The following is a 21,737-nucleotide window of genomic DNA, read 5'->3' on the forward strand; positions in this document are numbered from 1 at the left end:
TATTTATTGCACTGCTCCACTTTTACTACTCCACATAATTGCATAAACCTCCCCCTTACTTCCCTTTCTTCTAAATTAAATAGCCCAAAACTGAAGCTTCTCCTTATAGTGATTGCACCGCACTCTCTATCACTCCACTGTGATTGGAGACTGCTGGGTTAAAAGTTCAGCCCTACTGACAGCTAGATGTCACTTGCCAAGGCTCAGTTCCCCCCCTCCCAACTCCCCCTCCTAATCTTAGAATCATAGAAGAGCAGGGTTGGAAAGGACCTACAAGACCATTGAGTCCAGCCCCTTGCTCAATGCAGGAATCCAAGTCAGAGCATCCCTGACAGATGGCTGTCCAGCCTCGTCTCGAATGCCTCCAGTGTGGTAGAGCCCGCCACCTCCCTAGGGAATCGGTTCCATTGTCGTATTGCTCTAACAGTCAGGAAACTTTTCCTGATGTTCAGCCAGAATCTGGCTTCCTGTCACTTGAGCCCATTCTTCCGTGTCCTGCACTCTGGGAGGATCAAGAAGAGATCCTGGCCTTCTTCTCTGTGACCACCTTTCAAGTACTTGAAGAGTCCTATCATATCTCCCCTCAGTCTTCTCTTCTCAAGGCTAAACATGCCCAGTTCTTTCAGTCTCTCCTCATAGGGCTTTGTTTCCAGTCCCCTGATCATCTTTGTTGCCCTCCTCTGAACCCTCTCCAGTTTGTCTGCATCCTTCTTCAAGTGTGGTGCCCAGAACTGGACACAGTACTCCAGATGAGGCCTAACCAGTGCTGAGTAGAGGGGAACTAGTACTTCCCTGGATTTGGAAGCTATACTTCTGTTAACACAGCCCAAAATAGCATTGGCCTTTTTTGCAGCCACATCACGTTATTGGCTCGTATTCAGCTTGTGATTGACAACAATTCCGAGATCCTTCTCGCTTGTAGTGTTGTTGAGCCATGTAGCCTTAACAATTTAAGGAAATTGTTACATTTCCCAGAGAGGCTGCCTGGGCTTCAGGATTGTCTGAAGTGATCTGAATTGATTTGGATTGAGCCAACCCACTTCAAACTGATCCAAACCTGCTTTGGATCCGGACTGATTTGGTCCAAATCACCCTGCTTCAGTTTGGAATTTGGATCTGAAGCAGTGCACAGCCCTATGTAATACAAGCCTGTTCCTCCCCTCTGAGCTAATTAGCCTTGCAGTTACTAGGAGGCCTTAGGACTCGTTCCCTTGGCATAGCAATAGGGACTCTAGTGTGAATTCACCAGCCTTTTAAACTAGAGGGGAGACCACCACCTTTCCTTTCATAGTCTCCTCATTGTTTTTCCTCTCTCCCCCTACTTTTCTGCTCTTACATGCCCACTGCTGGGAGCTTGCTTGCAATGAAATTTTGAAGAGGGAGAAGGGAAGAAAGAGCTCCATGTGAAATACTGGCATTTCACACAGCATCTGATTTTACTGCCCCAAACTGGAACCTTTGGCTTCTGCAGAAGTTTAGTAGCTTCAGTAGAGCAAAAGATCCAACCAGCCTCCACAAACTTCTTTTTCCCCCTCCACTTTAATTTCTCCTAAATAGCTGTAGGACTCAAATTATTTCAAAAGGAGGGTTAGGACTATGTGGTGTTATGACTGAGGAACTGCTGGGGCTTTTAAACAGGTTCTACAGTTTTAAAAAAGCTAGAAAAAGCCCTCAGCCACCTCATCTCATAAAGTTAATTTAAGTATGTGCAATCCTTACAAACAGCCTCCTAAATTCCTCTGAAGTACTACCTCTGTGAAAGGAGCCACTTGGCTTAGGGAATTTTCTATACACCCCCCCACCCCACCCTGCCTTTCCAATCACCATTCTTTTCTTCTCCCCCCCGCCCGCCTTCTTTCTTTCTCTTCTTTGTTCCACCCACAGCATATCTTGGGGAATTGTTAAAGAGAATTCTCTTCGGTGGGCAAGAGAAATTCTGAACTGCATTTGACGTTATACAAACAGACAAGAGGGCTGGTTTTTCTCCTTCTCACTCAAGCCTGTGAGACAAGTGGGTTCACATGGTTGCAGAGAAACAAATCTGGGGCTGTGTTGTCTGTCAGTGGCCATTATCCAGCGATCGGAAGGGCTGCAGCTCAGTGGCGGAGCACACGCTTGGCATGCAGAAGGCCCAGGTTCCATCCCCAGCATCACCAGGTAGGGCCAGGAAAGACTCCTGCCTGAAACTCTGGAGAGCCGCTGCTGCCAGTCAGTGTCAACAAAACTGCGCTAGATGGACCCAGGGTCTGACTCAGTATAAGGCAGCTTCCTATGTTCCTATGAACAGAAAGCTTTAATAAAAATAGGAGCTTGGCGTTTCTTTTTTTATGCGGAGGGGAGAGAAATACTGCTCATGTATACAAGCCTATGTATGCCTACTCAGAAGCCCCATCATGTTTCATGAGGCTTACCCTCAGGAAAGTGTGCATAGGATTCCAGCACAAGTTACTTTTGCAGGGAAGTTTGCACCCTGATGTTCTGCATGTTTAGTCAGAAATAAGTCCTGAGTTATGACTGCAGGCTTAATACAATGCCTACCCAATTCCAGTCTAATGAATTGACTACCTTCTCAGCTCAGTCCTATGCATTTTTTGCCATTTGTGGGGTGGCGGTGGTGGTTTTGCATGAACTCTAGCTTCAGTGGTGAGGGAAAGGCACTTAGTACATGCTCAGTTTCTCCATAACTCAGCCCTAGTTTTGAAAACAGACTCATTGGCTGAATCTTAGTGAAATCTTGGCACAAATGAAGTTATGGGAAGGAAGATACAATGAGAGCTTGAATTCATTGCCCTTTCAGCTCAGTCCTATGCATGTTTTGTCATCTGTTTTTGTTTTTCATTTTGCATGAACTCTGGCTTCAGCGGTGAGGGAAAGGCACCTAGTACATGCTCAGAGTTTCTACATAAATGAGCCCTAGTTTTGAAAACAGCCTCATTGGCTGAAACCTGGCGTAGTCTTGGTACAAATGAAATTATGGGGAGGAAGATACAATGAGAGCTTGTGCATAACAAGGAGGTAGAGGAGAATAGCACAAAACAAGTCATCTGTTTTTGTGAAGAGTTGCTGGAGGATGGTAGGATGAGGAGGGATGGTTGCATGGAGGAGAACAGAATTGGTAGGGGGAGGATGTAAGTGCTCAGTGGTGAAAGAAATGACACCTCTACTGACCTGTGCATTTTCATGCAAATTTACCCAAAAACTATTGGGGTGGGGATGAAGGGAAGGGGAAGAAAATCACTCCCTCCCCCAAATTGGAGAACTCCCCTTCCACATGAACCGCTGCACCTATCCTTCTGAAACTTTGCTGATTTCTTACCTAGGGACAACTCTAGGCTGTCTGTAATTTTCAGAACAATGCTCCACAGGGAACATAGAGAGTAAGTATGTCCTCTTTTGGAGACCTCAAAATGTCAAGGCCACCCTTGCAGAAAAACCCTTGTGGCTATCATTTCTGAAATTTGGAGACACGATCTCCTCTGAGGGGGCAATGAATCCTGAAATGTTTATCCAATTCTTCCAAAGAATCAAAATGTTATTGGCAGTTTCCTTTAAAAGAAAACCAAAATATAAATCCTACACCTATTTTTCTGACATTAGGCAGGTGTAATCACCTCCTAGGGGGCTACTGTGCCTAAAATTATCATCCAGTTCTGTCCAAGAGAAAAAAGTAATAGTTTTTTCCTAATTTCCCATGGTAGTCAGCAGGAAGCATAAAGACTCATTTTTCCAAACCTTCATTCAGGTTCGGTGCTGAGCTGAAGTGGACCAATTATGAATTGGCCGCAGCAGGAAGTGAGATGTTTTCCAAAATGCTGAATCAGGGTCTGAAGTGGGGTGGGGGGTCAGTGCACACTTCTTATATACGTATGTATGTAATCTATACATATACATACACACATGCAAGCGTCAGTCAAGCAGGTGACGAAACCCAGGCCAAGAACGAGAAGCAAAGAGTGGTAGTAGCGGGAGACTCCTTGCTGCGTGGGATCGAGACCCAAGTATGTCGCAAAGACCCGTGGACTCGCCAGGTATGTTGTCTCCCGGGAGGACGGATTAGAGACGTGACTGAAAGGTTGCCTGCACTCATAAGCCCACTGACAGGGATCCCTTTCTTCTCATCCATGTGGGAACAAATGATACTGCCAAGCGGAGCTACGAAGAGATCACGTCAGACTTTGAAGCTTTGGGAAGGAAACTCAAGAACTTTGGGGCCCAGATAGTTTTCTCATCCATCCTTCCAGTAGTCAGAAGAGGGATAGAAAGGGGACGAAAAATACTCCGGGTGAATGACTAGCTATGAAGGTGGTGCCGACGAGAGAGATTTGGATTCTGGGACCACGGGCTATACTTCCTGGAAGATGGGCTGTTGGCAAGTGGTGGGAGACTATAAAGCACATGGTCTTCGATGTCTATATACTAACGCCCACAATATGGGAAATAAAAAGAACGAACTTCAACTCTTAATATGGGAGGGAAATTATGACTTGATAGGTTTAACTGGAACTTGGTGGAATTACTCCCATGACGAATATAGCAATTGAAGGATATAACTTGTTCAAGAAGAACAGGAGGAACAGAAAGGGAGGTGGAGTTGCACTATATGTTAAAAATACATACCTCTGCACAGAAATACAGGAGGATGAGTTTGGTGGCACCTTAGAGAGCATCTGGGTTAAAAGAAATGGAGCAAAGAATAGAAGGAACATGGTGGTCGGACTCTACTACCGGCCACCCAATCAAGGAGAAGATGAGGGTAGAACTCTTGAAAAGCAAATAGCCAATGTTTCAAGGAAGCATGATGTAGTAGTAATGGGGGACTTCAATTTCCCTGATATTTGTTGGGAGACAAATTCTGCAAAACATGGCCCCTCTAGGAAATTCCTGACTTGTATATCGGATAACTTCCTCCTACAGAAAGTAGAGGAAGGAACTAGGGGATTGGCTATCCTTGACTTGATCCTAACCAACAGAGATGCCTTAGTGGATAAAGTAGCAGTTACAGGAACTCCGGGGGAAAGCGACCATGTTGTACTTGAGTTCTTGGTTCTAAGGGAAGCAAAAGCCGAGTGCAGTCAAACACGTACCCTGGATTTTAGGAAAGCTGATTTTAATAAACTCAAAACAATGATCAGTAAGGTCCCATGGCAAGCAACTCTAACGGGAAAAGGAGCCCAACTTGAAAGGTTGTCACAGATAGGAAGGCCAGGATCTCTTCTTGATCATCCCAGAGTGCAGGACACGGAATCATGGGCTCAAGTTACAGGAAGCCAGATTCCAGCTGAACATCAGGAAAAACTTCCTGACTGTTAGAGCAATACGACAACGGAACCAATGACCTAGGAAGGTGGTGGGCTCTCCCACACTGGAGGCATTCAAGACAAGGCTGGACAGCCATCTGTCAGGGATGCCAATTTGAATTCCTGCATTGAGCAGGAGGTTGGACTCGATGGTCTTGTAAACCCCTTCCAACCCTACTATTCTTTGATTCTAAGCACACCACAAGTACATCACATATCTATCAGAGGTGCACTTTACCTCGGACACATGCCAAGCTGTTATGGGCCTGTGCCCCCAGATAGTGATCTGACAGTGGAGAACTTAGTTCCATTGTCATGGAAAGATCACTACCTGGTGGGGCTTAGACTTGCTGGCACTCAGAGCCTCTGCAGGGGTGGAGGGCAGATTAGCATGGTCCACCCCAGGATGCTTGTGGGTCCGAATGGTTTTCTGACAGCTCTTGGGGATTTTCCTGTTGCCTCAGCAGGCGATTCTGTCGACGCCCTGGCCGATCTCTGGAATGAAGAAATGACCAGGGCAGTGGACACAATCGCTCCTGAGCGCTCCCTCTCATGAAGTGGAGCCGCACCAGCACCCTGGGTTTCTAGGGAGCTGGCGGCGATGAAACGAGCGAGAAGACTAGAGCGACATTGGCAGAAAACACAGTGAATCCGATCAAACACAGGCTAGAACCTATTTGAAGGCCTACTCTGTGGCAATATGGGCGGCAAAGAAAATATTTTTTTCTGCCACTATTGCGTCTGCAAAGAGCCATCCAGCGGAGCTGTTTCGAGTGGTTAGGGGTCTTTTACACACTAGCCCACAAGAGGAGAATTTAAACCTCTCAACAGCCCGCTGTGAACAATTTGCTCAGTACTTTGCAGTCAAAATCACTCGGATCTGCTCTGACTTGGATGCTATAGTTGATACAGATCCAGTGGATATAACTTTGGCTCCTGCTTGTCCAGTGTTGTTGGATACTTTTCAATTTATTTGAAATTTTTCAATTTATACAGCCTGAGGATGTGGGCAGGATCCTGGGAGAGGTGAGAGCCACCACGTGTGTTCTAGATCCTTGCCCTTCCTGGCTCATAAAAGCAGCCAAACGTGGACTGGCCGAGTGGGTGAGTGGAGTGGTTAATGCCTCCCTTGGTCAAGGCAGAGTTCCAGCCTGCCTGAGGGAGGCAGTGGCAAGCGCTCTGCGAAAAAAGCCCTCCCTGAACCCCACCATATTGGAGTGTTATCAGCCAGTCTCCAACATTCCATTTCCGGGCAAGATAGAGGAGCGCGTGGTGACCTCCCAACTCCAGGGATTCCTGGATGAGACAGATTATCTAGACCCATTTCAATCTGGCTTCAGACGTGGTTATGGGACAGAAACAGCTTTGGTTGCCTTGGTGGATGACCTACAGGGACTAGACAGGGGGAATGTGTCTGTTGGTTCTACTGGACCTCTCAGCAGCTTTCGATACCATCGACCAGGCTATCCTTCTGGGCCGCCTCGCTGGGATGGGACTTGGAGGCACTGTTTTACAGTGGCTCCATTCCTTCTTGGAGGGGCGGACCCAGAAGGGGGTGCTGGGGGTCTTCTGTTTAACTGCCTGGTTATTGGCCTGTGGAGTTCCTCAGGGTTCTGTTTTGTCCCCCATGCTATTTAACATATGCATGAAACCACTGGGAGAGGTTGTCCGGAGTTTGGCGTTTTGGTGTCATCAGTATGCTGATGACACCCAACTCTACTTTTCCTTTCCATCTAATTCCAAGGAAGCTGTTGGGGTGCTGAACCGATGTCTGTTGGCAGTAATGGACTGGATGAGGGCAAACAAATTGAAGCTTAATCCAGACAAGACAGAAGCGCTCCTGGCCAGTCGAAAGGTAGATCAGGGAATAGGGATACAGCTTGTGCTGGATGGGGTTACACTCCCCCTGAAGACACAGGTTCGCAGCTTGGGTGTACTTCTGGATGCGGCCCTGAGCCTGGATGCCCAGGTTTCAGCGGCGGCCAGGCGTCTGTTTGCACAGTTAAAGCTACTGCGCCAGCTGCGCCCGTTCCTTGAGATGTCGGACTTGGCCACAGTGACACATGCCTTAGTTAAATCCCGTTTGGATTACTGTAACGTGCTCTACGTGGGGCTGCCTCTGAAGAGTGCTCGGAAACTTCAGCTGGTTCAAAGAGCTGCTGCCAGACTGTTGACTGGGGCTGACTACAGGGAGCATACAACTCCGCTGTTAAAACAGCTTCACTGGCTCCCAGTCTGTTTCCAGGCACAATTCAAAGTGCTGGTCATGACCTATAAAGCCCTATACAGCTCGGGTCCAGGTTATCTGAAAGACCGTTTTCTCCCCTATGAGCCCGCTCGTGCCCGGAGCAGTTCAGGGGAGGCCCTTCTCGCAGCCCTGCCACCATCACAGGCTCGCCTGGTGTGAATGCGGGAGAGGGCCTTCTCAGTGGCTGCCCCAAGGCTCTGGAACTCCCTTCCCAGGGAGGCGAGAGTGGCACCCTCCTTGGTATGTTTTTGCAGGCAGGCAAAAACTTGTTTGTCCTGGCAGGCCTTTGGGGATAGATAGTCTGGACCTGTGAGAATAGCATGGATTGGTACCATTGTTTATATTGTTGTTGGCTTTTTAAAATTCTGACATTTTACAAACTTTTAATATTATTGATGATTTAATTATGTATTTAACTTTTGTATATTTCTATTTATAGCTTTTAGCTGTACAAGTTTTTATTGTTGTAAAGCCGCCTCGAGTCCCAGTATTGGGGAAAAGGTGGGAAATAAATAAATAAAATAATATCTTTTAAGAATCTAGCAACGCCCCTGGCTTAAAGGCAGGATGAGCCAAAGTGGCCGCTCTGTTGTGTCTCATCACTGGCATCCATGGCACTTAACAAAATCTTCCTTTGAACATCCTAAGTCGCCATCGCACGGAAAGGCCAGTGACCAAGGGGCAGCACTCTGAACGTGGCACTTCGAAACATCCCAATTAAAAGCTCTGCCTTCCAAGGCAGTACCGTTCAACGCGGCAGCTGCCGCTGGGCTCCCAGGCGTGAGGTTTGCGTCGCGCTGCACGGCAGCCTCATTGGAGCCTCCGCCCGTAAGCTGCTGCTCCAGGATGGCCTCCAGGCGCTGTGTGATCTCCAGGAAGGAGGGCCGTGATGTGGGCTCCATCTAGAGGGGGGGAGGAGGAGGAGAGGAAGTGCATTCTGCAGCAACCCACACAAGGAGGGCAAGCCTGTCCTGGATGGGGCTGCGCTCCCCGTCTCCGTGGCTCAGCCCTGAGCCTGAAAGCCCTGCGTCTGGCAGTGGCCAGGAGCACTTTTGCACAGCTAGAGCTGGAGGGCCAACTGTATCCGCTCCCGGAAATGTCAGATCTGCCACGATGACTCATAGTTGTTATTATTTATTGCATTTCTATACCGCCCCATAGCCAAAGCTCTCTGTGGCATGCCCTTAGTTCATTCTTTCTGTCCCACCAACACCTAAAGCACGCTTGGCAGGAACGTGAGACGGGGCCTCCTGGGTAGCTGCTTCCAGGCTCTGGAACTCATTGCCACAGGAGGCTGGCCAGCCCTGATTTTGATGACCTCCAGCCAGCAGGCAAAGATGGTTTTATTCAGACAGACCTTTGGCCTCATAAGCTGATTGGTAAAGATGGGGCACGTGGTCTCACTCGTTCTTATCACTTGCTTTAGTCATGTGTTTTACCTTGCTTTAACGTTTTTTACTTTGTATGTTATTGCTGACATATTACCTTGAGCACCATTGGGTGGAAAGGTGGGACACACGCGCAGCGAACAAAGCCTGGACTCTGACAGCCAGAAGTGCCCCGGGCGCCATTCAGCGACCACCAGGAGCAAAGGTCCCACAGACCCTCCCAGTGGCTGGCAGAGAACGCAGCTGTGCCAGGCCTGGGCCCAAGGGCCGGCAGGGCCAGCGCCCGGCCCCTGGGAGACTGCAAGGAGCCTCCCTGGCTCAGGCTACACTGCAGGGCTTGGGGCGCGGAGATTTCTGCTGCAGGTAACGCACTCTCGGGGCGGTTTCTTGGCCACCTCAGCAGGCTTCCCTTGGTCAGGCACAGGGCCAGCAGGGGCTTCCCAGGCCACTTTGTACTTGGCAGAGAGAAGAGTCACGATGGATCCTTAAGGGAAAAGAGGCGCTTCCAAGGGCAAGGAAGCGAGCCTGGTTGCGCTGGGAGTTCCTTAGTCCTCAGGCCTTGTTACCTTGAGCATCAACAAAGCTAAGCCCCTCCTAGGGTTGATTCCACCCCCCGCCCCCAACGAGGCAATGGCTGCAGCCTCATGCGGAGGCTGCTGGTGCAAATCAGGCGCCACAGCCCAAGCAGCAGAGCGGCTTTCCAGTGCAGTCAAGAGGATGCACACATACAGGCCACCGGGCTTCTTGGAGAGGCCGCCCTCTCTCACTCCAGGTGTCCCACGCCTCGAGGAGGCTGCACTGTGTCATCCTCATGCTGCCCGCAGGTGGCTCCGCCACTGGGGGGCGGGTGCGGGGGGGCTGCTCCAAAAAGCACTCTGGAGCACACAGCTGCACCCGCAGAGAGGCCCTCGGGGGGCCTGGAAGGGAGGGCGGGCACAGCAGGGGGCTTACGTTGCAGCAGTGGAAGGCCAGCTGGAGAAACGGCACAGGACAGTCAGCTCCCACCAGGTTGCAGAATGCAGCCGCGTCGAGCCCAAAGTCCTGCAGGGGAGGGAGGGAGACAGGTAAAGAAGCTTTTGATGCAGAAGCCTGCCACAGCCCGCCCCCCCCAGCAGCACCAGCACCAGCCCCAGGCCCCTTCAGATGAGCACAGAAGCTTTGCTTGACCCATACTTGAAGTGCATGGGCAGCATAAACCCAGCCAAAACCTGTATTGTATAATGGGGGAATTACAGAATTCAGGGCAAGTGACCTGGTTTATGAATCTGCACCAGGGGGTGGCTCAAGGCGACTTGTAGGCTACGGCCACAGCTCAGCCCACGGCTCACCACTGACGTGCTATGACAGGCGTAGCCCAGCGGACAGCTCAGAGCAGCCGCCTCTCCCACGGGGCACGCTCAGAAAGACCAGTGCAACTCAGATCCTGGCCACGAGGTGGCAAGCCCCTCCTCAACACGGGCGGGGATGCCGAGGGGCGGTGCTGCTGCTTCTCCCCACACCTGGATCAGAGGCGAGAGGTCCAGCCCCATGCGCCAAGCCCGCTCCCCCTGCCCCGGTCCATGGGGCCCTTTTCTGCCTCGCATTCTCCCGCGGAAGCCCAGGAGCAGTTATCTGACGGCGGTTGCTGGTATGGGCTGGCTCTAGACCTAATAATAATATCCCCAATACTATTACTGACAGAGCGCCTGCCGTCCATGTGAACGAAAGAACGTAAGGAGAGCCCTGCTGGATCAGACCGAGGGTCCATCCAGTCCAGCATTCTGTTCACACAGGGGCCGACCGGCTGCCCACTGGGAAGCCCACAAGCGGGACAGGAGTGCAGCGACCCTCCCACCCGTGTTCCCCAGCAAGCAGTGTACGCAGGCAGGCTGCCTCTGGTGCTGGAGGCAGCACGCAGCCATCAGGACCAGCAGCCACGCGCAAGGGCTTCTGCGCCCTGCTTCCACGCACTTCGGCGGCGCGCCCACCGGCCGGAGGAAGAGCCGCTGAGGACCTTCAGGGAAGGGCTGGGGAGGAGGGTTAAGGCATCCTGTGCCCACCACGCAACTCGGGGGAGGTGGTTCGGGGCATGTCTGGGCGAGGGGCAGTCATGGGATTGGGATCAGGGATCGGGGGGGGCTGCATGGAAAGTCTTGGAGGACTCTAGTTGCCCCCCCCCTCCCTCCCAGAGACTGTTCAGAAGCGTCTGCTGGTGCAGAGTGCAGCAGCTCCCTTTCAATTGCGGGGCGGGGGAGGTCAGGAACAGAGGACCGCACCAATCTGTGATCTGGCGGCTGCTGGCATAATGTAAGCTTCTGTTTTCCTACTGTAGAGCCCAGATTGCCTCAAGTCCCAGGGCCCGTCGAGACCAGCCCTGGTGTGGTTTCGGCCCAAGTGAGAGCACCTCTTCACCAGGCAGCCTGCCTGTGCAGCACTGGGGCAAGAATCAGGTCCCCAGCTGCCCTCCCACCCCGGATTGCAGCACTGCTTGGGGAAAGAGGCATTTCCCCCTCTCCCAGCCAGACAGGCTCCAGCCGCCTGATGGGTCTACCCAAAGGGGCTCCTGCAAGACCAGAGCAGGAGGGTGGCCATGGCGGGGAGGCGCAGCACAGCACGCAGTTGACCTCTCTGGCCCCTTTCCTTCCTCCAGCCCTGTCTTGTCAGGCAAAACCTCCCGTGGTGACGGGAGCTTCCAGGTCCTGTGCAGCCACTTGGGAACACCGGCCTGCCCTGCCCAGCCACCTATATGCTGACCTGGGCTCCAAGGCATCCTTAGGACACCGCCTGCTGGAAGGAGGCCCCAGCCTGGGCGCAGGACATGCCTGGCCAGGTGACGCAGCAGCTGCCAAGGCTGGTTGTGGAGGCTCCTGCTTGCACAATGCCCCGGAAGCAGGCAGGTGGATCCGGCTGGCTGCAGCCCTTGTGGGGGGAGCTTCGGAAGGGCTTCCCTCCAAAAGAGGGGGCCAGGCAAGGAGGAGAAAGGTGCGGGGGGGCTTACTGGAGCAAGGAGCAGCAGGGGCATTTCTTTCTTCTTCACTTCACTGCTCCACTGTAGTCGGCAGCCCAGTGGGGCCCCCAGCACCTTGGCTCATTTGCTGCCTCCTTGGGTAAACCAGGACTGCGTCCGGGGTGGAGGCATGGAAAAAATCCTCCCAACGTGCTGTGGTCCTGACTCTGATCATCCCCCTCCCCTGTCCCTGTTGTTAATATCCTGCCTTTTCCCCAATACTGGGACCCAACTACTATCTAAAGGGAGTTTTATTTTATTTTTTAAAAAACCCATCGTTACATTATGTTGAACATAATGTGTAACTCAGCCCTGAATTGTCGCAAGAACGTCCCTGTCATACATGTGCAGAAAACATGTATCTGACATAATCTGTACTTGACAGTGAGTTCTCCCCAGCGGTCTGTGGGCCAGATCAGATGTGAGGTTAAGCCCCCCTTTCCCCAATCCAAACTGTGACTCCCCACCATTGCTTTTAAGGGTTTAACAAGACCCAAAGAATTTGGGGAAGTCTGAGCACAGAAGTCCCACTCTGGTCCTCCAAAGCTAAGGGACCCACATGCACATATCTGAGCTGTGAGAGTTCCCTTGCACCTCCACCTTTTAGTGTCAGACCATCAATGAATGTAGGCATTCTTGGAGAGGAAACGATCTATTTACTTATGAATGGTTATGTAAATCCTCCCGAGACACATTCCACAGGTGGGAGAGGAGGGCCAATTAGCCTCCTGTAATTAAGTGGCTGCTGGCAGGCAGCCTGGGTCCCCCACAGCCAACTTGTTCAGCAGGGCTGGGCGTGTGTGAATTAGTTGTGGAGTTATCGATTATTTCCATTGAAGTCCTGCCTTCCTACACAGAGCACCCAAGGCGGCTGGCAACCATGGCCACAAAAACACAATAAAATAATTTTCTAAACATCTGTAACAATAAGGTAAGAGGAAGAACTGGGAAAACCCATCAAACACACACTAAACAACGGCCCCATTAGAACACGTTAAGACAAGCTATAAATAGCTGAGCTCTTGCCAGCAAAACTGCATTCGGGGGGGGGGGGAGGCACAAGGAAAGCCTGGCCAGGGGGCAGAATGTGGCAGCACCCCTCCCAACAAGAGAGGAGAGGACCCCTCCAGACCAGATGGGCTGGGCGAGGGAGTTCACACCCTGCTCTGGACCTACAGCTCAAGCTGCCAATTAAGACGGCAAAAGTGAACTGCTGACCCCTTTCCCCATAACATGCTTCAGACAGAGGCATCTGTGGCCACTTTGCCCATTTCCCCCAGCTGTGGCATCCCCCATTCATGCCCTGGGGGAGACTCCCCGGAGCCGCCTCGAAGCCCCACAAGGCCTCCTTGCTTGGAATGGCTTTTCTGGGTGGCGATTTTCATTCAATCCACTGCCGGACTTTTAGCAAGAACCTCGTTCGGCGGGCTTTACAGCACCAAAGTCTTATTACTCAGCCAGAGTCCTCAGCACACCACAGCCTTGAAGACTAACGGCTGAGCCGGTGTTGGGACTGGAAGGGGCCTTTTGGGCCAGGCCCCACAGAGCCTGCGGAAAGCACCCACAGCTCCAAGGAGCAGCCCTGCCATTCTCTGCACTGCAGCCTCTGGCCAAGTCACGGCTGGCCGTTACACGCCAGGCAGACAGGGCAGGGCAGGGCAGGGGGCGCAGGTCTAAGCAAGCGGCACCCCCACAAGGCAGCCAGCACACCGGAGGGAGGGGCTTACCTCGGTGCGGGGCAGGTAGTCCGGGTCAGCTGGCACCCGGGCGATGGTCTCGCACAGGATGATGCCGTAGGCGAAGACGTCCGCCTGGCGGGTGGAAGAGGGAAGGCAGTGAGACAGGCTGCCCACCCTGCCCTCCGGCGGGGGCGGGAGGAGAGCCGCTGGAACAGGGCCTCCGCGGCAGCAGGCTCCATCTCCCCCCCGCCAGAAGCTGCTGTGGAGAGCCAGTGGGGACGGAGGCAGGAGAGGAGAGATCCAGCCACCCTTCCGCCCTTCGCACACTTAAGGCCCCGCACGCGCTGCCGCCACTCTGGCCCACGGCCAGGCTGACACAGTTGCAGGGCCCGTGCTCCCGGCACCATTACCTTCTCGTTGTACAGCTCCCCGTGCAGAACCTCCGGGGCCATCCAGTAGGGAGAGCCCACCACCGCCAGGGGCTCCTTTTCACCCCCCTCGCTGGAGGGAGGAAGGAGAACGCAGCAGCATTAGCAGAGCAGGGGCCTGCGGGGCAGGGACCGGCGCTGGGAGTGGGGCAGCAAGACTCACCTGTAAGTGGGGATCTTCTCCGCCAGGCCAAAGTCACCCACGACAGCCGTGTAGCCGTTGTCTTCACACCTCACAAGGCAGTTCTGGGCGGGAGGAGGACAGCAGCGTGTGAGGCCCTCGCCAGAAATGCCAGCTCCGGGGCGGCCACTCCCCAGCACAGGGGAACCTGCAGCAGCACCACCCGGAGGCGGGGTGGCCTGGGCAGGCGAGGCCGCCAGGCGTGAGGGAAGGCCACCGGGGTCCGGAGGAGCGCCTACCTTGGAGGTGAGGTCCCGGTGGAAGATGCCCTTGCTGTGCAGGTAGCGCAGGCCACGGGCAATGTCCAGCGCCAGCTTGATGCGGACGGGCCAGGGCAACAGGGCGGGGCTGTCCAGCAGCTGCTCCAGGTTCCCACCATTGATGTACTGCAGGGCAGGAGGCCGAGAAGCGGATGGAAGGATGGAAGGACAGGAGGAGGCGTGTTGGAAGGCTGTGCCCTTCCTCGGAGGCCCCCCACCCACTCCCCTGCCCTCAAGAACAGGCCTGGGCCAGCAGCTGCTGCCCAGCTGCCTCTCCCTGGCCTGGGCAGACACGCGGCTCTCACCTCAGTCAGCGCGTGGAGCTGGCCCTGGTGAACACAGACGCCCATGAACCTAGAAAAGACAGATGGACAAGCTGAAGCCGGTCAGGACGCAAGCCGCTGTCGCCGCCTGCCACGCCCAAAGGGCACTCTCTCCGTGGTGTCCCTGGAGCCCGCCCCCCCCCCCACATGGGCCCCCACCGGGCTCCCCTTCCCGCCTACTAGGCCCCATTCAAATCCCTGCTCAGCTGCAAACAAACTCCTGAAGTGGTGCCGGGCAAGAGTCTGGCAGCCTCAGTTCCCAATCTGTAAATGGGAGCAATGGCCCTCTTCTTCACAAGGGTGTCAAGCACTTTCAAGATCTATTTTGAATGCTTTGTGAGGGACCAAGAATGGCTGGGCGGAAGGAAGGAAGACACAGAGCCCAGAGTAAGATGGGGAGGTGGGATGACTCCAGAAACCACAGCGGCGCCATCTGGTTTCTCGGCCTCTTCTAGAAAGTGTCTTCTCCTGCTCTCCACTGCCACCCCCCCGACCACCCCCTCAGCATCTGAACACCAGCAATGTGCTCAACACGGGAGGCAGCCAGGACCCTGCCCGGAGGGGCACAGGTCCTCCAGCAACTCCCCAGTTCCCTACGGGCCTGGCTTCAAGATCTCTGCTGGGGATCTCAGGGTCCGTACAGACCCAGACTCTGCTGGGCACGGGGGTGAGGCAGAGCGAGCCAGGCGACCAGCTCCGCAGGGGAGGCGCTGCAGACTTGCAGGCTACAGACTGGCACTTGAGAAGAAGAGCAAGGAACCGGCTGATTGGCTTAAAGGGGCAACCCAGCTCTTCCCTGGCACAGAGAGCCCCCCTCCCTGGGGAAGGGAGGGGGCAGCAGGGACCACGCAGGCAGAACGCGCCAGCAGCATGAGGAAGAGGAGGAGCCGCTCTTGCCTCATCACCCCACTGGATCATAGCTCCCCCCAGCCACAGAGAGCAATGCCAGCCCCCTCCCCCCCCCCCATGTGCACAGCGCCTCACCGGAGGATGTTGGGATGCGAGAGACGGTTCATGAGCTGCACTTCACGCAGCATGTTGCCACGGTTACTCATCAGCTTGTTCATCTTCAGCACCATGATCTGCCCCGACTGGCGGTGCCTCACCTGCAGGGAGAGGGCAGCTCTTAGGAACATCGGAAGCTAGCCCATCTAGCCCATTATTATCCACACGGACTGGCAGCCGTGGCTCTCCAGGGCGTCTGGCAGGATTCCTTCCCAGCTCTACCTGGGGATGGTGCTGGGGATCAAACCTGGGATCTTCTGCACGCAAAGCAGGGGCTCTGCCACGGAGCCATGGCCCCAGCAGCATCTCCCCATTTTCAGCCAGGGCTGCAACAGCGACCCAGGGGGGCGGGGGGCAGAACCAGGAGCCCCAGCCTGGATTGCAGAAGGCAACCCACCATCTCACAATTGCACCCCACAGATGCCAAGCTTAAAAAGCCGTCTGCCTCCAGCCTTTGCTGCTGACAACAGCAGCAAAAAACAACAGCAGGTGATTGTAAAGCACTTTCTATGCTGGAGAGTGCTGTCAAGGTGAGAAATGAAGCGTGAATTAGCAATGAGAATATAACAGGCTCAGAGTAGCTTATGGGGCCAACAAAGGCCACTGAAACCTCTAGCCAGGCATGTAGCCCAAACCCTTTGAAATGGCTCCTGGCCAAGCAGATGTAAAAATACTTCTGGGTGAAGCCAGAGGAGAGCATCATGTTCACACACACGTGCATGAACAGAGCCCCTGCCCACACCTGCCTCCAAAGCGGCTTCCTCACATGACTGGGGCAAGCACTCACCCTGGCTTCAGTCCCCCTGCCGTCCCCACAGCCCCCTGGATAACACAACATCCCCAAAGAATGCTAGAGAACTGCTGCTGCCCAAATCCCAAGGGGAGCCAAAATAACCCTCCAGAAAATATGTGGCAAAACAGCACAAGCCTATTGAGGATGAAAGATTAAAGGCTGAGGGTATCAAGTAGAAGTTAAAAGGAAGGGGGAAGCCTAGAAAACGCAGGTTTAGCCTGTACCTGGGACCTGCTCCTAAGCATAATGTCTTCATATGTTAGGGCCCAGATGCAATGCCCCCCCCCCCCCCCGAAGCCTGCTGGAGACGGACGCTTTGGGTTTTCGGAGAGACTTTCCTGGTTCAAATCACTTTCTCTGTCCTCTTGCATAATGGCAGTTTTGAACTGGAGATCGCCATGCGGCTGTGTCTTTTCATGGACTTACTACTGCGCCTAAGATTACTATGTGTGGCACAGAAATTGGGAGTGCTGCCAGCGCTGGCGCAGGCTGGCAAAGTAAAGGGCCAGAGAGGGGCCAGAGGGGGTGGGGGGCAGCAGGCAAGGCGGGCGCAGGGCCAGCTGCCATGCGCCGGGGCGCCCGGAGGCATCTTGCATGTGCAGGCAGCGCAAGAGGGGGCTGCTTATTATGGAGCCCCAATCCAGCCCCCTGGGGTCCCCCAGATGACCATGCCTCTTCACCAGGCTCTGCCCCTTCCTGCAACCCCGAGTCACTTGTGGGGCTCCTGGCTTCCGTGCAGTTCCCCCCATTCTGGAAGGTTGGAACGGCCCCCCAGCGGAGAGCGAGAGCTTGAAGCTAAACTAGGCTGGTTTTCCTTGGAGTGCAGCTCTGCCCCCTTGCCTCCGGCCCCACCCACCCGCCTGCACCATGGGATGCAGCCATTGAGAGCTTCTGCGAAATTCGATGCAGCCCTTGGGCTGGAAGTTCTCTGACCCGCTCTAGGGACTCCCCACCGGACCGGGCACCCTTGGGTTCCAGAACTGGACAGTCCGCCCTGCCCGTAGGGCTGGAGGCTGCCTCAGTGCAGAGGCCCGTCATGCGCCTCCAGGCAGAGCCATCCGGGTTGGCAGCCTGGCCGAGTCAAGTGGGCTCCAAGGCCACGTCTTCAATACTCTCCTGCCACGGCGGGCAGAAGGTGGGTTGGGATCTAGCAGCGGATCTCAGGCTTATTTGCAGTAGCATGTGGAGAGCTTTCCCAGGGGGTGTGCTGCCAGATCCCCCCATGGCACATAGATTCCCCACCTGGAATCGAGACTGGGTACTTATGGCGATTTACTCCTACTCTTTGCTTTGTCCTTCAGCCAGTCACCAGCCATAAGTGAGTTCAAATGTCCAGGGCCAGATGAACTGCATCCTAGAGTCATAAAGGAACTGGCAGAAGAACTCTCAGAACCGCTGTCTATTCTCTTTGAGAAATCATGGAGGACGGGGGAAGTGCCAGATGACTGGAGGAGGGCTAACGTTGTCCCTTGACAACGTTAGCCCTCATTTTTTGATCAATCTCAGTTTTTGATCAAGTCACCTCCCTTGTAGACCGTGGGAATGCTGTAGACATCATATACCTCGACTTCAGCAAAGCTTTCGACAAAGTGCCCCATGATATCCTGATGAGCAAACTAGCTCAAAGTGGGCTAGATGAAACGATCCGGTGGATCCACAGTTGGCTACAGAACTCCAAGAGTGCTTATCAATGGGACCTTCTCAAACTGGGGAGAAGTAAAGAGTGGGGTAGCGCAGGGCTCAGTCCTGGACCCAGTGCTCTTCCACATTTTTATGAATGACTTGGAGGAGGAGGTGCAGGGAATGCTGATCAAATTTGCAGATGACACAAAATTGGGAGGGATAGCTAATACTTTGGAAGATAGAAACAAAATTCAAAGTGATCTGGATAGACTGGAGTGCTGGGCAGAAAACAACAGAATGACATTTAATAGGGAGAAATGCCAAGTTCTGCACCTAGGAAAAAGAAACCAAATGCACAGTTACAAGATGGGGGATACGTGGCTCAACCACACTACAAGCAAGAAGGATCTTGGAATTGTTGTCGATAACAAGCTGACTATGAGCCAATAATGTGATGTGGCTGCAAAAAAGGCCAATGCTCTTTTGGGCTGCATTCATAGAAGCATCGCTTCCAAATCCCAGGAAGTACTAGTTCCCCTATACTCAGCACTGGTTAGGCCTCATCTGGAGTACTGTGTCCAGTTCTGGGCACCACACTTGAAGAAGGATGCAGACAAACTGGAGAGGGTTCAGAGGAGGGCAACAAAGATGATCAGGGGACTGGAAACAAAGCCCTATGAAGAGAGACTGAAAGAACTGGGCATGTTTAGCCTTGAGAAGAGAAGACTGAGGGGAGATAGGATAGCACTCTTCAAGTACTTGAAAGGTTGTCACAGAGAAGAAGGCCAGGATCTCTTCTTGATCATCCCAGAGTGCAGGACACGGAATCATGGGCTCAAGTGACAGGAAGCCAGATTCCAGCTGAACATCAGGAGAAACGTCCTGACTGTTAGAGCAATACGACAATGGAACCCATGACCTGGGGAGGCGGTGGGCTCTCCCACACTGGAGGCCTTCAAGACGAGGCTGGACAGCCACCTGTCAGGGATGCTCTGACTTGGATTCCTGCATTGAGCAGGGGGTTGGACTCGATGGCCTTGTAGGCCCCTTCCAACCCTACTATTCTACGATTCTATGATAAGAGGACCTCTCTTCTTATCCCGTGGCTGCAGAGCGGACGCTTAACCAAGCCGTGAAAAGGCCCTCACCTGATGATGCCATCTTAGACTTCCACGAAGTTGGGGAAATGGAGGTTCTCCGAGGACCCATCCTCTGAGTCAGATGATGGCAGCAGGGCTGTGTCCTCTGCCCAGGAGGCCCTGGAGTGAGGCACTGAGAGTCCTTCCCCTGAGGAAGCCGCCTGAGCCTCATTCTCATCAGAGCCCTCCTCCAGGCCCTGCAAGGCCCAAAGGCTGGAGTCATGCAGCCTCCAGGCCCCCCTCCGGCCACCTCCTGCCCTCCCTCTCTTTGACACCACTGAAATCCCAGATCTGTCAGAGGACGGCCTAGGCTGGCTCCATCTAGGGTGGGAAGGCCGCGCTTTGCCACCACAGCCCTTCAGTGGTGTATCCAGAGTCCCCTGGGATATGACAGAGCCCTCCCCGCACCCTCGGCTCCTTTCCCCCCACACCCACCCGTCTTCTGTCTACAAGGGGGGGTCTTACACCCTTGGTGGGCGCTGGATGACGGTGGAAGAGGATTTCCTGGAGAAGCTGACGGAAGGAGGAGGGACAGCCGCAGCCCTCTTGCTCCTTTTGTGGCTGGACCTGCCCAGCTGGCGTGGCAGGGCCGCATTCTTCCCCATCATGTGCCCCAGAGACCTGACATCTGGAGCGCGAACAGCTTTGCCAGTCATCATCCACCACCGGGGACACTGATCCCCCGAGCACTTGTGCAACCACTTCTTTGACCCAGCGGAGAAACTGGAGCAGAGCCTGATCCCCTGGACGTGAGGTAACCGGGAGACGCACGGCTGGCCCGCCGCTCCAGCACTCCGTGCTGCCGCTGTGCGCTCGTGGCATCGGCGGGGATGAGCACCGATGCTGCGTCTGCTGCCAGCTCCTCTCCCTCACGCTCCACCACGTGCCCTGGCCTGCAGCACAACCGTCTACGCACTGGCATCGGCAAGGAAATGGCCCTGGTGGAAGAGGGGGAGTGGGCTTCCCCACGGTGCTTCTCTTGCCTGGCGCCACAGCCCAGCTCGGGGGGCAGGGAGGGAAGAGCCCCAGCCACGTCTGCCCATGGTGTGCTCCGGAAGGCTGCCTGTACCCAGGCCTCCTGGGTGCTTCTTGCTCTGCTGACCCAGGGGGGACACGTGGGCTCAAACGGGACAGTGGCAAGCATGGAGCGGGGGAATCACCTCTTTCCCACAGCAAAAAGGGAAGCACTTTTCCCAAGCAGACCCACTGCACCCTCTGAAACCCATTCCCTGTTTAATCCAAGTCAGGCAGTTAAATGAACAGGCCGGGCCAGACTACGGAGGGTGGGGTAGCCCCTTGCCCAGAGAGGGGCAACGTGAGGAGACCCCTGCCTGCCGTCCAGAGGGAGGGCCACCCCAATGGTTCTGGGATGCCTGCCAGGCGATACAGGAGCACACACTTCTGCACTCAGGTGACCTGCACCCAAGCAGAGCTGGATTCTTGCAGGGGGGTCTTCATTATCTTCTCTTCCCCCCAAAAATACCAAACGCCAGAAGCAATGTCATCTTTGCACCAGGAGGTAGGCTACCGCCTCTGGCTGGCATTCGTGGCAGGATCCCAAGGGGTTCATGGCTCTGGCCCAGGCCCCCATGCAGAGATACTGCATCGTGGCCCTTGCCTGGTGGCCAACGGGAGGGCCACTGCCGGGATGCCCCACTGTGGCATCTGCTCTGTGTGGGCTGGGCAGGTGCCATCCCTCGTAACGCCAACGCCCGCAGGATGCCAGCTCCAGCCAGCAGCATGCACTGTCCCCCTCGGAACCTCTGAGCAAGGGGTTTACCACCCCACTGAGTCACTGCATTAACACAGCATCATGCTGGCAAGCCACAGCACTCTATGCATGCTCAGGGGCTGCTTTGTGCCTGGGGAGAAAATCCACTGACAGGCTGCTGCTAGTTAGTCTTCCGTCGGCACATCGCAAAACTACGGAGCACAGCACCCGACGGCCACCTCTCGCCCAGCAGTCTCCAGCACCAGCACAGGATTGTGTGGGGGCAGAGGGCCGCATCCTGTTCTCTAAAGCAATAATAGCTGACATCGCCCCTCCGGGGGCTAAAAGGCAGCCCTCCACGTGCCTTGCCTGGAGGGGCCTCCCAGGCCTCCGCGACAGGACGAAATCCTGCCTCACACGCAGGGCCCGGAGTGCCGCCTTTGGGGTTCAGATGCAGCTCGGGGGCAGGAGAGGGCTCCCCAAACAGCGGCCAGCCAGGCCAGGCAGCCCTGTGCCCCAACACACCACGTCCCAGGCTGGGCGAGGAGCTCCTGGAGCCAGCAGGACCGGATGGGCGGCTCACAGTCGAGGCTGACATGCCTCAGGCTGCCCTGTGGGATGTGCGGAGTGCTCGTCCCTCCGCAGCCTCTGCTTCGGGGACCGGATCCCAGCACCC

At 54.6% G+C, this 21,737-nt stretch overlaps 1 protein-coding gene and 1 long non-coding RNA gene across 3 annotated transcripts in view; both read right to left on the bottom strand.

Annotated features, from left to right (window-relative positions):
- LOC146351847 (uncharacterized) overlaps window positions 1–21,737 on the bottom strand; it is a 1,244,848-nt gene that overhangs the window by 54,805 nt on the left and 1,168,306 nt on the right. The gene's annotated exons all lie outside the window — the stretch shown is intronic.
- Window positions 1–21,737, bottom strand: part of TESK1 (testis associated actin remodelling kinase 1) — a 37,144-nt gene that overhangs the window by 3,316 nt on the left and 12,091 nt on the right. For both annotated transcript variants that reach the window (XM_084832692.1, XM_084832693.1), the window contains exons 2-9: window positions 15,775–15,896; window positions 14,773–14,821; window positions 14,447–14,593; window positions 14,190–14,272; window positions 14,009–14,099; window positions 13,647–13,730; window positions 9,885–9,974; window positions 8,291–8,447 (exon numbers count right to left, since the gene is read on the bottom strand). In XM_084832692.1, the coding sequence (XP_084688818.1) occupies window positions 8,291–8,447; window positions 9,885–9,974; window positions 13,647–13,730; window positions 14,009–14,099; window positions 14,190–14,272; window positions 14,447–14,593; window positions 14,773–14,821; window positions 15,775–15,896 (823 nt within the window). The remainder of the gene's footprint in view (window positions 1–8,290; window positions 8,448–9,884; window positions 9,975–13,646; window positions 13,731–14,008; window positions 14,100–14,189; window positions 14,273–14,446; window positions 14,594–14,772; window positions 14,822–15,774; window positions 15,897–21,737) is intronic.

Source organism: Heloderma suspectum, chromosome 2 (assembly GCF_057233095.1).
Source record: "Heloderma suspectum isolate Gila_16-S chromosome 2, 16-S_ref, whole genome shotgun sequence".
NCBI lineage: Eukaryota > Metazoa > Chordata > Lepidosauria > Squamata > Helodermatidae > Heloderma > Heloderma suspectum.